The 17,954-nt window shown below is 44.0% G+C and overlaps 1 protein-coding gene across 1 annotated transcript in view; it reads left to right on the top strand.

Annotated features, from left to right (window-relative positions):
• The first annotated feature begins 2,562 nt into the window (after window positions 1-2,562).
• A2M (alpha-2-macroglobulin) overlaps window positions 2,563-17,954 on the top strand; it is a 32,428-nt gene continuing 17,036 nt past the window's right edge. Inside the window, exons 1-15 of the mRNA XM_086758757.1 lie at window positions 2,563-2,764; window positions 4,442-4,625; window positions 5,640-5,799; window positions 6,683-6,735; window positions 7,273-7,293; window positions 7,658-7,826; window positions 9,046-9,130; window positions 9,981-10,104; window positions 11,391-11,505; window positions 11,745-11,854; window positions 12,373-12,531; window positions 13,910-14,137; window positions 14,477-14,540; window positions 15,426-15,568; window positions 17,377-17,526. Of these exons, the coding sequence (XP_086614883.1) occupies window positions 2,679-2,764; window positions 4,442-4,625; window positions 5,640-5,799; window positions 6,683-6,735; window positions 7,273-7,293; window positions 7,658-7,826; window positions 9,046-9,130; window positions 9,981-10,104; window positions 11,391-11,505; window positions 11,745-11,854; window positions 12,373-12,531; window positions 13,910-14,137; window positions 14,477-14,540; window positions 15,426-15,568; window positions 17,377-17,526 (1,851 nt within the window). The 5' untranslated portion in view covers window positions 2,563-2,678. The remainder of the gene's footprint in view (window positions 2,765-4,441; window positions 4,626-5,639; window positions 5,800-6,682; window positions 6,736-7,272; window positions 7,294-7,657; window positions 7,827-9,045; window positions 9,131-9,980; window positions 10,105-11,390; window positions 11,506-11,744; window positions 11,855-12,372; window positions 12,532-13,909; window positions 14,138-14,476; window positions 14,541-15,425; window positions 15,569-17,376; window positions 17,527-17,954) is intronic.

Genomic DNA, 17,954 nt, shown 5'->3' with positions numbered 1-17,954 from the left:
TGTTCAAACAAAGGTAGAGAAATTTCGTAATTCTCAATTTATCCTATTTATCCTGATATATTTATATCATATTCCAATTTACTATTATCAGCAGATTAGTGGTAGATGTTCTGAGGTGTGTGTTTTTTTCTGGGAGAGACAAGCTGAAGAAATAGGTTGACAACAACCTTGTGAAGTTCAACAAGGAGAAGGTCAAAGTCCTGCACCTGAGGAGGAAAAAACCCCATGCACCAGTACATGTTAGGGGTCACTCAGCTGGAAAGAAGCTTCACCAGAGATTAGTGCAATGCTGGAACAGGTCACCAGAGAAAAGGTATGTCCTCCATCCTTGGAGGTTTTCAAGATTTGACTTGAAAAAGTCATGGCTGACCTGATCTAGCATTGGTAGCAGTCCTGCTTTAAGTGAAAGGATGGACTAGGTAACTTCCAGAGCTCCATTTCATCCAGCACTTCTGTCATGCTATCAGTGAATGCAGTGGGATTCTTGGTTCACATACAGGATACTTAATGCTCTTGCACAATTGAGGCAACTGTCCCTTTGAGCTATGTCAAATGACAGAACTTCAGATTCACTGAGAGAAATCCAGGAAAGATAAAAACACACTCGCCTCATGGATAGGCCAACACCTTGCAGGAATTTTCTTGAGGAGCTTAGAGGTAACCACTTAGTATCTAGTTGAAAAACTCTAGAAAAGCCTGTTGGCCTTCTCAGTTGTGCTCAGCAGATGGAAATTACAGGAGAGAGAGGGAAAACTCATTGCCACTGCCTTGTCTGTGCCATTACCTACAAGCTGAATCACATAGTCCATGCAGACATCCTTGAAATTAGGCTGCTGGTGCCCAAAGTTGCTACTGGGAATGGAACAGAGGCCAAGCAGCTTGAGGGCAGATTTTAAAAGTCAGTTTGGTATCTACATATGTTCATTGGTACCTACTGGGATTCTCAGACCTTTGAAATCTTGCCCCCCTCAATTGACTGAAAACATTTCTCTTCAGTTTTTTGCTACACAGCACAATTCTGACAAAGGTCCTAATGATCGGGAGCTGGCTGGTGAGTGGTGTGAGCTGTTTGGCTATTTGCCAAAAGGGTAGCCCTGACTTCCTCTGCTCTGTGCAGTTCTGCACCTCTTTCCTGTAAAGTTTGTGTCTGATCAGTCTGGCTCCCAACTTGTTTGAATCAATGTAAACAGTCATCATTGTAAAGGCTTTGACCACCCATGTACAAATCCTTTTCTCTGCGGGTGAGGCAGATCTTCCTGGGTTACATTTCTTTTGGGCAGGCAGACCAACCTTTAGGCATCAGATGGAGAAGGCAAAGCACAAGTCTGGACTGTCTTTTGTGCAATCCTCGAGGAAATTGGACATGCGCTACTATCCTCTCCTTTCCCATGAAAGTCACTGGAGGGCAGAATGAGGTCTATAATGGAGATTTGTTACCTCATTGCACTTGGACTTCTTAACGCCAAAGTTCCTGAGCTTACCAAACTTCTGATGATGATAGTAAGAGAGGGGAAAGACAGACAGATAATAATTTTATCCTGCACTCTTTTTAATAAAAAAATTATGCTTTTCATCTTCTAACTCAGAGCTCCATTCTTTGGAGTTTGAATTAGGTCTATAAGCAAAACAGATAGTCTGCTGCCACTTCCAGGGGTAATAATTACTAGAGCTATTGATCCTCCTGCTGCAGACCAAGATAACTACAGTAAAGAGAGTGGCTGAAAAGAAATTTCCCTCTGTGATACAACATTGCCCACCACAGTGAATTACATGTATTATCACATAATGTAACCAGGAAGGACTCCATCAAATAGCAATAATTTTATCTAGGTGTGCCAATAACTTGACCTGGAACAAGAACAAGTACAGACAAAGCAAGACCTAGGCCACATCTGTTCTGCTGTGTGAGGGCAGCTGCTGCTCTGGGGAACTGGTTAATGTGTTACATGCTGTTAACGGGTTGAACTTTTGGCAGATTCCCATCATGTCACTGTCCCTGTTTCTGACAGGGTGAAGGTCAGATTATCTTAGACGACTTGGTTGTCCAGGAACTCTCTGGCCCCTTTTCCTGGCATTAGCCCTGGTGGGACCAGGAATGGAAGGCACAAGAGAGCAAGGTGGATGGAGGGGGAAAGTGTTCAGAGTTTGCATTTCCTATTTTCAGATCTCGTCTGTAAGTTAAGCACACCTACTCTTGTTTCCCAAACCCTAGCTCAATCTCCCACACCCAATCTGAATGAAATCAAACTACGCCTGCTCCTCTAGCAGCCTCCATGACCAGGGCGTGGCCAGCTCCATACAGGGAGCCCTGCCAGAAATGGAAGCCTTCCCTTTTCCTCTACTGTTAGCCCTTCTTTTCTTAGCTACTACCTTTCCTGCTCCATTGCCTGCTACCGCGCCCCAAAAGAGAGACAGCTCCAGCCTGCTGGGCACCTTCCCCTCCCTTTTCCCCCCAGTGCCTGGCCTTCTGCCCAGACTCAGAGCCGCTGGTTCCAGCTCCTCCTCACCGCCTCTGCCCGTTTCCGGACGGGCCCTGGCCCCCAGCCCTTATCTCCTCCAGCCCCTGGGCTGTTTGCAGAGGAGAGTATAAAGGGGTTGACTCAGAGAGCGGAGGGGAAGTACAAGCAGCACTGGACCAGGCTGGGGGTCTGCTTGACTCACCACAATCTGCTCTGCACATGGGGAAGGACAGGCTGCTCATCAAACTGAACATCTTCCTCCTCCTCTTCTTCCTTCCTGGAGACGCCTCGCCCACCACAGAGCCGTAAGCTAACCGGGGGGTCTCTGGGGCAGGCAGGAGACCTGAGTTGTATTCCTAAATCTGTGGCTTTGGCTCTTTTGCCTACTTTCTTTTATCCGGAATAAAGACACCGGGGCTGGGTTAAGTATCTTCTACAAACAACAATTCTAGTGTTTCAGGGGGACCCAAAACAGTCTGTGAAACTGAGATATCAGTAAGATGACAGTAAACAAAAAAAGAAGGAAAAAAAAAAGAAAAAACAAAAAAAGAAAAAAAGAGGGAAACAACTATGAGTGTGTCCTTTCAATGACTATGTTTCTGAGATCTGACAGAATTTCAACAAAATTTTTTGCACAGGATTGGTTCTTTTAAAAAGCAACTTTTAATAACTGTTTACACATTCAATTTTTCTTAAGAAACAGACTTTTTTTGAAAAGACAATGAAAGGTTTCATTCTGAGGTGACTACCCTACTCTCAGGCTGAAATGCCCAGGAGATGGGAATGGGTTTTTTTTTTATTATAATGAGAAAGAAAAGGAACAAATAACAGATCTGGCATGACCAGAAATGGCTTTATTTTTTAATCCACATTTTTCAGCTCAGCCAATGGAATGAAAATTCCCTTCTCACCCAGGGTTATGTGGCACTGTAAGACTGTGACTATTCAGGTCTGTGAATGTATATTGTGCTACATCCCTTCTTCACCCTCTTTTGCCCTCTTTTGTATGTGAAAGGAGTGTGTGTTGTGTATGGCAGGAGCAGAGCACAGGGGGTCCTGACATCCCAGAGACTTTTTCCTGTGGCTTTTTGGCAATGTCTTTTCCTCCTCAGAAAAGCAAGGCTGTGCTGCAGTGCTTTCATCAGATGCAGGGTAAGCTGAACGCCATGGTCGGGATCTGAGGGCCCATAGCTTTCTCCCTGCAGACCAGGTGATGGACATAAAGGTGTCAGAGCCTCCCCTACCACTAAAGAGGCAATGCCCTACCTTATGGCTGAGATGTCAAGGGCTCTTCTCCTAGCTGCTCTGTGCTCTGGGGATACCCGTCAGAGGTCAGTCCTTGCCCACCCAGGAGGGACCACAGTTGCCATTAGGCAAATCAGGTTTGATTCCCAGATGCAGTGCTGGGCACCGGGACACCACCAGCGCGTTGCTCCACTGGCAGGGAAGCTGCATAGGGCTGAGCAGGCACCCCTGCTTGGGCTGAGGTTGAGGGGCTTGCTTCCCTGAAAAAACTGGAATTTGCTCCAGTGTTTTTTTGCTTAAGATCTGGCACCACACCGTGGCAGTTCAGGGTGTCTGCGAGGAATGAGAGGGTTTGCAGTGTGTAATTAGTGGCATTTATTTACGAAGTACTGGCACTTTTGTGCCTGATGAATCCTACTAACAGTGTCCAGCAAAGGTGACAATCTGCTTTTCTCCACTGGCATTGTTCAGGGTCCCAGGAGGAAGTGCTATTGTTGTGCCAGAATTTGGAAAACCATATCCCTTCCAGACATTGCATTGGGGATTTCCTGTGGTGTTTTGCTTTTGAGACCAGCCTCTCTGCTTTCCCCTGCTGTTATAGATGTGCTGGGAGTCTTGTTACACTCTCTCCCTGTACAGCGAAGGCTGTAGTTATCAGATTGGTTTATTTTTTCTTTCTATACAGCTCCTGTGACCTGTTCCTTCTCCTCTCACCTGTCCTTCTCCCCTGTTCCTAGGCAGTATATGGTGCTACTACCCTTTCTGATACACACTGATTCTCCTGAGAAAGTCTGTGTTCAGCTGACCCACCTGAATGAGTCTGTGACGCTGAGTGCCACACTCGAATATCAAGGGGAAAACAGAAGCTTGATTGATGATGTGGTGTCAGAGAAGGACATGTTCACCTGCATCCCTTTCTCTGTGAGTATCTCATCCTTGTGGGATGATCCCTTGTGCCAAGGATAAACTGTAGGGTCATTGAATAGCAATCAACAGAGTAACACTGTGTAGGTATTCACTTCCCTCTTGGCCAAAAGTATGTTCATGTCCATCCTCAACACCCTCTCACTACTGAGATCTCCTTAGCATGCTACCTGAATGAGCAATGCTGAATCGTGGAAAGCTAGCCCTGCTCTAGGATAGGAGGAGGAGAGGCCGGGATAAAGAAGTAGTTTTAGCATTGACACTCCTGATGGATGTTTGGTGAACAGCTTCTTCAGATGGCTCTCCCCATCATCCTTTAACAGCCACAGATTATAACTTGAGTGCCTTCAAACTAGAGTAGCTTTTAGACCTCGGATACATTTAGCCTTGTGGATATAGTACACTGAATTAATGTGAGGACATAGAGCTGTGATTACTTGTGTCTGAAAAAGGGAGTTAAGCAGGAAATTCATAGCTTATTGTAATGGATAGCCTCAGGGACTATAGCAAGTTGCCCATGGGCAACTAGGAAAGCTGTTCATCTGACTCAGAGCACAGAGTATGTCTTTGGCTTGAAGGCTGAAGAACTGGCCTTGAGGACACTGAACAGGTTGGCATCCATGTCTGGGTTTGTCAGATATAGGCTGAAGTCCTTCTGCAAGGACTAGGGACATTATCTGAAAGAGCAGGGAGATTATTCTATTGTCCCTGTGAATGTCAAAAAGAAAAGGACAGAAAAGTTTTGGTCAGGGCAGTAAGAATTTGTTAAAATTGCGTGGCAAAGCTGAGAGTTCCTTTGCTTGCACAATACTTGCACAATCACTGCACAGCAGTAGGAATGAGTAGGAATTTGTGACAAGCAAAGATCTCTGTCTTGCTCCTGATTATAGTTTTTCTCACCTTTGTGTTGGGTCCATCAGGATTATATTAGATCTCTTATTTCATGCAGGTAGTTCAGTTCAGGAGGCCTTTAACTGTGGTCCATAACACAGTTGCCTTCTTACTCTCCAGCTTCCCAAATCAAATAGCCAGTCAGCAGTCATGTTTATCACTGTGACGGTGAGAGGGGTGACACTGCAGTTCACGAGCCGCAAATCAGTGCTGGTCAAGAATTCTGAGAGCTTGGTCTTCGTCCAGACCGACAAACCCATCTACAAGCCTGGACAGACAGGTACCAGGGAAGGGGTGGAGATTTGCATTTGAAGCAAAAATTCATACTACAACTGTTGGACTGTGCTGGCTAGATGTCAACTGCTTTCAGTGGGGGTCAGGAGTGTAACCTCATGGCTGAGGCTTATTTTTTTAATGTTCAATGTGGGAACAATTTGGGGAACCTGAAGATACATGCGCATACTTAGGGCATCTGCACACACTCCCTCTGTCACTGAGGGCTCTGTTGTTGTGGTCCATGCAGTTAGGATCTGCATTAAAACAGGAGAAAGACTGGCTATTTGTCCTATAAAGAACAGGGCCAAAATTCAGACTAAGTCATGAAATAGCTTTCAAAGTTGCAGCTGATTTTGCTCAATAAAGATAGAGAGAAATATATATGCCATTTATTTCTTCTGGGCCATTGATGTCCTAAATTTGGCCTGGATAGGAACTAATGTCCTAAAAGAGACACTGAATTCTCTGTCCATCCAGAGCCAACACAAACTTGCAGCTAAGTGCTGAAGTAATTTGCTTGCATTCATCCTTCCTAAGAAGTCAATCTAATTATAACAAAATTAGAAGACTTGTGTGAATTCCAATGTAAAAATATATCCTTGTAAAGTACACAAAGGCAACTTATAGTTAACGTTTGTCCCAATTAATGAGATTCTAATACTCATGATCAATAAGATGTTCACACTGCCATGGATTTGCTCTTAACATCCTCTTATTCATGTAATTTCTTACATGTGTAACCTTCTAGCATGACTTAGCTTTCTAGTGAATGGAATTTCTTTAGAAAAGAACAGCTCTGTTCTCTGTTGTACCATTTGTTTTTACAACTGATAATTTCTGATTGTTGACTGCACTGTGGAACCTCACTGTCTGCCTGTCTCCATCAGTCCTGTTCAGAATTGTTTCTCTGGATAATGACTTCCGTCCCTTGAACGAGGTGGTAAGTATGATACTTTCTTTTCAGTCATTATTTGGCCTTGAGTCATCTATGTGGGGAAAGGGAGGAAAGAAGTGTCTTGCGGGGAAAGCTCTCAGAACACTGAGATAGTTGTGCAGCTCCTGGGGTTGCCTCAGATCTTATTAACAGGATCTGTTCTTCAGATTTCTGCATAAGGCTGCCTTCTGCATTCTTGGAAAGGTTTGACAAACTGCAAGTGAACGGTGCTGGTGTAAACAGCAATGAACAAATCTGCCATTATCACAGTGTACACATGCTCTTATTAGTATTGCAGATCATACAGAGTTAGTAATTTCAGCTGACTTTTCTGCCTGAGACTTTTCTGCCTGAAGGATTGCCATCCTCTTGATGTACCTCAAAATTCTCTGTTATTCCATACCAGAGACTTTCTTCCTTGTCCCATTGGGTGATCAGCTTGTTCCCTGAAACATAGTCATAGCCCTGGTCATTTGACTGTGTTACTTGCACTCTATCGAAATGTGCATTCTAAACACGCTGTTTCGTTTCTTCTCCTTCTAGTTTCCACTGGTCTATATTGAGGTATGTACAAACATTCAATTCATGTTCACATCTATCGCACCTCAACCTGGGCAATGTAACTATCACTTGCTTCAAGATTATTTTTGTCTGTTTTATTTATTAGGAAGGTCTGTAACATTAATTTGACTATACAGAGCTTTAACTCATATGGTGGCAACTATGTACTCTGGGCCTAGTTTACAGGTCCTTCTATTGTCCAGTCCTGGTCTCCCCACACAACTCTGCTAGTGCCCCCCACTCCTACCTTGCAGCCTCCTGAAACACTGAGGTTGGGCCTCCCCTCACTGCTTTTGCTAATGCTTTTTAGTTCTCATTGCAGACTCACACTGTTCTCACAATCTCCTTGTGGTCCCATTGTCTGTAGGACCCAAAGAAAAACCGACTGTACCAGTGGACAAAGGCAGAGTTAAAGGGGGGGTTAATCCAGCTGTTCTTCAACCTCACCTCTGACCCTATGCAAGGGACCTACACAGTGGTGGCAAAGAAGGCTTCTGGGAAGACAATTTCGCATCCTTTCTCTGTGGAGGAATATGGTAACTGTTGCTGAAGTTTAAAGTTCCTAACAGCTAGTCCTGTGGGGCATGAAAGCTTAGTTGAGCAGGGCGATAGATCTGACCAGGATGTCCAGCATGGCTGGAAAAACTGTCTCTGTGTCCCTTCCCTCCAAAGCATCATCCCTATCTGAGGAAAGAAGTCTGAAGGACTTGAGCAACCTGTTTCCACTCCTCCCTAAGCCCCAGGCTGTGCAGTGCAGCTCTTCTGACTGCTCACCTCAGGAAGGCTCCCATCAGAAGAAACAAGTGTACTTGGATCAGCCTGTCCAAAAGCCTCACCTCCTTTCAGAGGTGATTTAAGGCCACAGCCTCATCTCCAACTGGCTACACACCTGTTAAGTGTCATGCTATGAATCCTGGTCTCCCCTTTCTGAGGCCCAAAGTCCTGACCTTTTGATGTAGGCTAGGGCTGTCTGTAAGTTCAGATCTTGCCTGTCCTCCCTCACAAGCTAAGCCTGTAGCTCATGTTATGCCTTAGTACCTTAACCTCTCTCTGCTACTCCCTCTAAGCCAGTTCCATCTGCCTGGCTAGAAAATGGTATCCCAATACACACCTGCACAACCAAGATAGCCTCTCTCTCCAGTGAGCCAGCTGCAGCTCTTGTTATGAGGTCTGACATGATCTGGCTCATACAGCAGAGATCAGTCCTGGAAGATACGTCTGGAAGTCCTTTGACCTCTTTCAATTGCATGACTGCCCTAGTTCTTCCAAGACAGTCACTGTCCATTACCCCTTCTGCAGCTGGATTTGGATGTGATGTCACTCTGTGCTAAGTCACCAGGGAGGTTATGGGGTCTTCCTGTTTTGCAAATTGGTAAGACCTACATACTTTGGAAATGCAGAGACCAGGCTGCAGTCCCAGCTTTATATGCTTATGGGAGACATATCTTGACTTAGCTCTCTATTTTGCTGTATCCTACTGCTGTGGGACTGATAACCCATGTGTTATGTAAGAAGCTGCTGTATTTTAAAAGCTGGTGTAATAATCCTGTCTTACCTGGCACAATAGTTGGCTAAGTGTCTGTGGTTTTCACTGACTTCAGTGGGATGTGCAGGTCACAGAAGCCTCTGAAATCTGACCAGTTAGACAGAAAATGTTTTCAGGTAATTTGTAACAATAGCCTTTGAGCACCTTTCACATCTCATTGTTATGTTATTACTCACCACATAGACTGTTTTGCTTTGATTCTGCTGCAGTGCTGCCAAAATTCGAAGTAACAGTGAAAATGCCCAAGGTCATCACGATTCTCGATGAGATGCTGAAGGTGACAGTTTGTGGTCTGTGAGTGTCATTCTTTTAAGTCCTTCTTGGTTTCAGGTTTTTCTTTAGCTGCTGCTGAAAGTCCAGTTGGGAGACTGAGCTATGATACTTCATTAAATTTCTCAATCATTTTGGGGTCCCAAAAGAGCCAAACAGACTACATCTACCATTAGAAAAAAGGCAGCAATTATAGCTTGGGGCACTTTGTATATAACATGTAGGAACATATTGTTCTTCTAGTTTTTGGGAGGGTTTTTTTTTTTTTGCTTATTTTTTTAATCATAGGGGATTTAAGACCAGCTGCAGTGCTAGGGAAGAAGTCTTCAGTTTAGTTTACCTGGGAATTATGTTTTAACTGTGGCTTCTGCTTGTCATTGCAGAGAGGAAACTGTAAGTGATTCAGCTGCCCTCTTTCCTTTGGGCCACCTCATTTGATTCTGCCTGGCATGTTCCACACATCCTGCAGGGAAAGGCATGGCTCAGGCTGAAGAACAAGCCAGAAGACCCATATATATACAAACCAGTTCCGTCAGAATTGGGCAGTGGGGTAGATGCTTGCAACATGTTCTCCAAGATGAGGGTTACTCTCAATTAAATCAGTGTTAGGGTAAATGAATTCTCAGGACTTGTTTGTTATTCCCGGGGATGCAATCAGGACTACAAGATTCAGTGCTTCTGCCCCTGTTGCCAAACTTGATCCTAAAATGTTACCAAATTTCTTTTTGCTTTTTATTTCCTGTGATGATCCTCCTGTATCCTGGAGGCAGCTCTAGGGAAGAGTCTTGGCTCCACTGGGGGTGAGACAGTAACTTTTCTCCATCCCTCTTACATTTCTAATGACTCTTTTTCTTTCAATCCTCCCTGCTGGTAGATACACATTTGGGAAGCCTGTTCCTGGCCTTGTGAGCTTCCGTGTCTGCCGGAAGTTTGAACACGCAGCCACCACCTGCTATGGTGAAGAGGATAAAGCAGTGTGTGATGAGTTCTCTGGACAGGTGAGTCATGATTACTTTTGTGGGTAGAGTGATAGAAGAAAATGTAGTTTATTGAGCATGCCTTGTATGGAACAGGCTTGCTCTGACAGAGTATGTACAAGCATAAGTGTGGAGAAGGGAGAGACTCCATGTATTTTGAAGAAGCCTGCAGAAGGAGAAAAGATTGAGTGCAACATGAACTGTGAAAAGTGAAAATAGGGAGAATGTCTGTGCAGTGTGAAATGTGTGTGTAAAGGCAAGAAGCTGATGGAGAAGAAAGAGATGGAAGAAACAAAAAAAAGGTCAGATGGGGTGTAGAGAGTATTAAGAGAGAAGTGAGATAGAAAAGGCAAGAACAATGAGAGCAGAGTTGGGGTTGGCTTTCACTAGAGACAGTGCATGGGATCAGAACTTGGTGTTAATAACAGGAAAGGAGCAGAAACCAGAGGAAGGGTGATGCAGTTTGAGAAGAAGGGAAGGAATATGGTTTCAGCAGCAGTGATTAAGACAGACAGAAAAAAGACAAAACATTTTTTTCACTCTTCAGACTGGCAAGTCCACAAGAGCAAAACTGAGTGGTGTTTGGAGCATGGACAGTGGAACTGTGCAAGCTTGATTGACAGGAGCTGGAGTAATAGCAATTGTGGAAATATGCCAGGACAAGAAAGCAAGCAGAAGACAGGCTTATGGTCCTTGGGATCTGCTACAGTACGATCCCCACAATTGCCTCTGCCACTGCTGTTTTTATCCATGCTAAAAGAAAATACAATCATTGTGGTGCTAACCTCTGTTCCAGGCATCTCTTCCCTTTTCTATGGAGCCCTGCCTTCTACCTGAAGATGCTGAAGAGGGGTGGCAAGCTTTAGAAATGCTTTTCCAGTTGTAATCTCTTTTCTACACATACGCAAGCTTTGGTTTATATATCACTTATATGGCTTGTGCCTTTTAAGTCAGTAGCTGTATTCTGATGTGCATGATGCCTGGCAAACAATTCCTGTGTAGCATGCACTTGAATAATTACCTATGCTTCTGTATCAAGTATTTAGTATTTAAAACTTCACACATACATGCACAAAAGTCTTCTAGATTGCAAACTCTTTGCCCTCATGTTGCTTGAAATACTTCAAAATGCTCCTGGCCAAGTTATTTATGTACTTCTCCAGTTTTGATAAAAACAATGAAGAGAATGACCTGTGAGCTTATGGATTTTCTTCCAGTTCAGGGCAACACACAGTGATTGATTCATTAAGTCGGATAAACATTATCTAGATAAGACTATAATGGTCTTGTTCGTTTTCCTCCAACAGACAGACAACTATGGCTGCATTTCTGAAGTGGTAAAGACCAAGTTATTCCAGCTGAAGAGAAGTGGATATGAGAATAAGCTCCATGTGGAGGCTAAAATTAAAGAGGAGGAAACAGGTATAAATAATCTAGATTGAAGAGCTGTGCAATAAGCCCAGGAGAGATCAGCAGAGGGGCCTGCCAAGTAGGAGTGAGGGAGAAAAGCACACTCTTGCTTTACTGGAATCTTAGTGTTTTCCTACCTGGAGGCCAGGAGCATCAACAAAACTGCTTGTTTAGCAAAGGAGAGTTGGCCTGGAGTAAAAGTAATTCTAGTCAGGCAGAGGCAGATTAATTCTTCATGCTTCTTCCTGCAGGAGTGGAGTTGACTGGAACAAGCTTCTCTGAGATCACAACCACCGTTAGCAAAATCACCTTTGAGCATTCAGACTCTCACTACAGACCTGGAATCCCCTTCTTTGGGCAGGTAGGGAAACCATGAGAATTGAATGCCATGAGTGCCAAATGATCATACAATTGAACCTCCTGGACAGATACATGCCTCCCCTCTGCAAAGATCCTGAACCTCAGTGCTGCTAATGCCTGTGGGCGTCCTCTCCTCTGCAGGCTCTCGAACTAGGGAAGAGCAGCTGAGAGCACAGTCCTCATTCTGCTTACCCCTCTGTCCTTGTGCTTCTGCTTCTCCAGTCAAATAAAATTCTGCTTTTCCAGTCTCATGCTTAATAGGAGGCCTAAGATGTGTGACTGCATGTCAATCTCCACATCCACTCCTCTGACCCAGAGGTGGAGATAAGAAAGGGCCAAAGAAATAAGATTCAGAAAGTTTGCAGCTGTCTTTGAAAGAGATAGTTGATGTACATGTAAAGTGGAGTGGAGGCTTCCTTGCCTGACATGAGCCCAACATCCTTAGCTTAGTGGTCTATCATTCTGTTCAGGTGATAGGCATTCCTCTCCTTCTATACTCTGCTGTTTTTGCTCCTCCAGGTGAAACTAGTGGATGGGTCTGGTGCTCCAATCGCCAATGAAACTGTGAAGATTTCTTTACAAGGAGGCCAGCAAAACAACTACACAACAAATGAAGAAGGCAGGGCATGGTTTGCCCTGAACACTTCTATGTTGTACTTCGATTCTGTTGGAATTAGGGTGAGTCCTGCTGGTAGAGGACGTGATGAAGTGACCAACAGGGGTGGAAGGGGAGTACTGAAGTTTCTACTATGTATGCAAAAGCACTTAGCTTCTTGTTCCTGGTTGGCTGTGCCAACCTTGATATCAGTGTGGTGGAAATAGCTGTACAACAAACCAGACTGCCATGTCACAATTGCACTTAGCTTGTAAGTATTTGATTTCTACTTGATAATAGCAATATAGGGTTAGAAGGAACATCAAGAGATCATAGTAGCATAATAGTCCTTTCTGCTGAAAGGGATCACCAGCCCTACCTAGATAAATCTGTTTCAAGGGTGTTCTAACTCCCGTGGTGGAGTGCTGTTAGTCCTTTGCTATCTTTTCCATTAAATGATTTCTCAAGTATCTCATCTAAATATCCTTTGTGGTCAGTTAAGGCAGTATGCAGCTCTCAGGGTTTAATTTACCATTCTGAGTTTCCAAGCTATCCTCCTTATTTTTTTCTTTTTCTTTCTTTTTTGTGCCATAAAGAGAAAAAGAGTATGAACCAGGAATTCTTTCCCTGATGTGGAATTTATTTATCTGCAAAAAATAAGTGCTGCTGACCATCCTTTTGTTACTAGAAAATGCAATATGTGTGTAATATGCACGTTTCTTAATATGTCACCCTGAAATAAGGCAGATGATTGTGTAGAATTATGTTTGCTCTTAAAACCATTACAAATTATCTGGAAGTTGCCACTAAGTGCTTGAAGTTTTCAGAATTTTGTAGAGTAGAGAAAAGGCAAGAATACCCAAGTACAGTGAGAAAGATAAGGAAATAAGGGCATGTGAGACACATGAAGTGCTGAAGTAGCACTCTTCTAGATGTGAAATATCTTCCCCTTGCTCTCATTTTTAAAAAAACCTGAAATCTCTCAGTTCCTAAACTTCTGTTCAATATAGGTTTTGTGTTCTTAGGTGGAGACTTTTCCTCCTTTTCCATAGCATCCTTAGCTTGATCTTGGCACTAGTAATCTCTGAACTGAACAACACTATCCCTTCTCCAGCACCAAGAGTGAGAAGAGAAATGAAAATCAGCTTCTATTCTCTAAACTAACACGATAGGGTAAAGAGCCCTTGAGGTGATACTGATAATAAACAAACAACTTATGTGATTCAGCTTGTTTGAGACAAACTCAAGCTTCTCTGGGAGTGAGATCGTTTCTAATGATTTCCTAAGGATACCACCACTCTGTCTCGCATATTCCAAACTCATGGAGTTTTATTTTTGGTGGAGTATCTTGTTGCTTAAATACAAAAAAAATACCAAACCTTTAATACTAGGCCATGAATTTTGGCTGCAGTTTAGTTATCTGTGTTTGAGGATCTATGTGTGTATTTTCTCCTTTTCCAGGCATCTCATAAAGTACACCACTACTGCTATGACCATTCCTGGGTTGTTCCATATTATGAAGAAGGCTATCTCCAACTAAGGCGCTTTTACTCTCCTAGTAATAGTTTCCTAAAAATTGAGCCCAAGTCCGAGACACTAAGATGTGGCTCCTCCGCAAAGGTCCAGGTGCACTATATCCTTACTCCAGAGGCCATAGGAGAGCAGAAGAAAATAATCTTTTACTACCTGGTAAGCTTACATCTGCCATACAGTGAGGTTGTTACTGGTAGTTGTTGGGGAGCTGGAGATGGAGATTGTGGTTTGTGGCAGCAGGCTTTAAACACTTTCCCATCAGCCTTCATACGTTCTTTTCCCACAAAAAGTGGAGTCTGGGTTAGGAGCAGAAGAGTAAGGATGTCCCAGTGACCCCTAGGTGAGCACTGGGATTATGCTAGAGGGAGGCAGAGAGCAGCTGAGCAGCGTGAAAGCAACAAATGTACAGCTCAGCTGCTCTCCTCTCAGGTTCTCCCTTTTAAGATTTGGCTCATGTATAATCTCAATCTCAGCAGGGTTTCTCCTTCCATTCAGGTGATGGCCAAGGGAATCATTAAGCAAGAAGGCACCTACATTCTGGATTTGGATGAGGAAAGTGGTGAGTTCCTCTCCTCTGCCAAATTGTTGCTGTCCTGGGAGACTAGGCAACTGTGTCAGACATACAGGATGCTTCCATATTAATGCAGCGATCCACATCTCCAAGTCCCCTAAGATATGGGAAGAGTTTGAGCTTTCTTTTCTCTGCCTTTATTTAGGCTTTGCACAGATTTGCTCTAATCCCTTGTGCCGGCTGTCTTTCTTCTGACACTGCATTTCTGGGTCTCCAGTGCTCCTAGGAGACACAGACTGATTGTTTTTAGAAGCTGAGTAAAAATTCAGCATGCTTATCCACTGGAAAACAGGACTTGAAACAGGCCTTTTCAGTCAGACAGTGAGACTTATGCATCTCTGTGAGCACCAATTCATCCCTCTTATCATAGAATCATAGTGTTTTTGAGGTTGGAAAAGACCTCCAAGATCATCAAGTCCAACCCAACACCACCATGCCTACCAAACCATGTCCTGGAGTGCCGCATCTACCTGTTCTTTGAACACCTCCAGGGATAGTGACTCCACCACTTCCCTGGGCAGCCTGTTCCAATGCTTGACCATTCTTTCAGTAAAGACATTTTTCCTAATATCCAACGTAAGCCTCCCCTGATGCAACTTAAGGCCATTTCTTCTTGTCCTATCACAAATTATTTGGGAGAAGACACCAACACCTGCGTCCCTACAATCTCTTTTCAGGTAGTTGTAGAGAGCAATGAGGTCGCCCGTCAGACTCTTCTTCTCCAGACCAAACAATCCCAGTTACACCCTCTTGGAGGCCTGGAATTTCATTATGGCTAGAATGAAGTTCAGCATGAAGTCAAACCTAGATTTTTGGCTGCTCCAAGAGCAGGTTTCCTGTACCTTAACTTTTGGCTCTTGTTTTGTTTGCTAGCCAATGGAGTCTTCTTGCTACAGCTGCCTGTACAAGCTGATATTGCTCCAGTAGCTCAAGTACTTGTCTACACCACTGCCCCCAGCAGGGAGGTGATTGCTGATTCAACCAAGTTCAATGTAGAAAAGTGTTTCAGCAATAAGGTAAGTGTCCACTTCTTGAGGTAGCAGCCATCAGACTGAAGCACGACCAAGGTAATTGATTTAGATTTAGCCTGGCTAAGCTCTTTTATTTAGATTTACTCACAGTGGGCAAGCCACCTATCAATTTTTCTATGTAGCTCCATTGCTTACTGGTTTGTGCTAGCTTGGAGGAGATCAATGGTTAGAAAAAAGGTGCTAGCAAGGAATACACTGGTAAAACCCCTCTTAGAAACTACTTGCAGCCATTGTTCTCACAGATGGTCCTGGGTAAGAGAAGGGAGTATTACGTCATACTGCAAGCCATGTATTTCACTCAATTTCCCACAAACTCATTCCAGCAATGAGGTGGCTGCTTGTGTCACAGAGCAAAAATAAAGCATGGACAGCCTCAATCCAGTGAGGGAAGCTAATACTTGCCAGATCTTTCAACTCGTGTTTCATCCTGTTGTTTTAATTTCTGTTGTACGTAAATGGAGAAAAACGTTGCCTGAACCTGCTGAGGAATGCAGTGGTGCTTCAATAGCAATGGTGCAACTGAAAGAGTGCAGAAGAAAAAACCCTTCTTTCTGTGAGCGTGTGGACCATTATTTTCATATAGCCCTACATATTCCTTATGCAGAAGAGCAGATTGATGTATGAGCAGCCCTAAGAAAAGAACAACCTCAAAAATTCCCATCAGGACTTCAGAATAGTAGACAGGACATTGCTAAAGGCAGTCCCTTGTCCTGCTAAAGCCCAAGCTAAATGAGTTCTTGAGACCAATGTCACTGTAGGAGCTTGGTCACTTGAATTTTGTTCATATATTAAAGGCCATACTATGCACTGCATTAAGGTCTGAATGCAAGCCAAGCTTTCCTCTCTGAAAACATCCTGAATTAAAGGCTGTTGTCAGACTGGATAGCACAGATTTTGGGCTATCTCTATGCTAGATTTTTTTCTAATAGAAAGCTTGCTACAGCCTGTGGTCTGCCATTTCCTGAACAGTATTGGTTTTGCAGTCTCAAGATTATGAGTCCACCCTGGGAGAGGTGGAGGGTGTCAGCAGAAGGCATACTGTGGTCTGGATGGGACATCAGGGAGACTGGCAGCTGATGCTGCTTTGTCAGGCAATATGTTTACTCTGAGGATGCTTTGATCATTGCATGTTAGGGGAGGGTTTGTACTGACTTATGCAGGTCAGCCATCTTATTACAAAATCATATGAGATATTGATGGCAACAACTTCTACTAGCAAGAACTTCCAGGACAGAGGTTGGTAGGGGGTTGTTAGAGTTATGAGTTAGGTTTTGGGGAAGGCACACAAGTCTGGCAGGCCTCAACCATGAGGCCAATTCTTCAGAATCATTACTAGCCAGGAGGTATTACAATATTGCTCCCGGGGATCATTGCTTCTCATGTTACCAAAGAATCTGCTAAGCAAAGTATTTGCAAGCCTGTTTTCTCTCCATGTACAATATCTGGGTGCAGTACAGAGACTGGACCTGGTTCAAGACCATGCCAGCTGCCTGAACAGATCTAGCCACTATGTGGGATTATCTCATCACATTCACAGTGTCCGTAAAACCCAAAACTGCCTTAAAAGTTTTATGAGCAGTTGTGATGCTTGAAGTTGCCAAGAACTATTAGTGCTGATTCTTTTGGCAGTGCAGGAAGGAAACTCAGCTCTGGAGTAGCACAGAGGTCAGGGTCGGGGGGGCGGGTGTGCATGCATATGTGGGCTCTGTAAGGTTGGAACCAATGCACCCAACTAGAGGGAAGCATCCTGCAAGGGCAGGACATTTGTGATGTAGTTTTCCTTGTGGCTACAGGTGGACTTGAGCTTCTCTCCTTCTGAAGGCCTGCCTTCTTCTGATGCTCACTTGCTGTTCAGAGCCTCCCCGAAGTCCCTGTGTGCTGTCCGTGCTGTGGACAAGAGCATTCTCCTCATGAAGGCAGAAGCTGACCTGTCACCCAGCTCTGTAAGTGCTTAGTCCATGGAGCAACTTGGAGCCTGGTCAGAACAAGTGCAGCCCAGGGCTGGAGTGGAAACAGTGAAAGTCCTTTTAGTCAGTGCTGACACAGGAAAGCTGCCCTGTGCTGTTTCTCATCTTCCACCAGTGGGCAAAAAGATGAAAACTGGGCAGCAGCTGTTTCTTAGGGGTTTTGTGTGACTGTAGGAATGGCAATTAGGAAGCTCTTTTAAGGGGACTGCTTCTTTTATCTAGAGCCAAACACTATTGTGTATTTGATGATCATTTTTCAGTTATTCTCTCCAGCCATGGATTAATTTTCTTGGAGTAGCATCTAGAAGTGTCAGAGAGTTTATTCCCCTCATGCCAAGCAGCAAACAACAGGGACAAAGTACTGTAGATGGGCTGGCCAGTGTAATTTTTTATATATTTGAACC

This window comes from Chlamydotis macqueenii, chromosome 1 (genome assembly GCF_036417535.1).
Source record: "Chlamydotis macqueenii isolate bChlMac1 chromosome 1, bChlMac1.mat, whole genome shotgun sequence".
NCBI classification, from domain to species: domain Eukaryota; kingdom Metazoa; phylum Chordata; class Aves; order Otidiformes; family Otididae; genus Chlamydotis; species Chlamydotis macqueenii.
The sequence above is the reverse complement of the archived record's forward strand: the minus strand, read 5'-3'. Positions and strand labels throughout refer to the sequence as shown.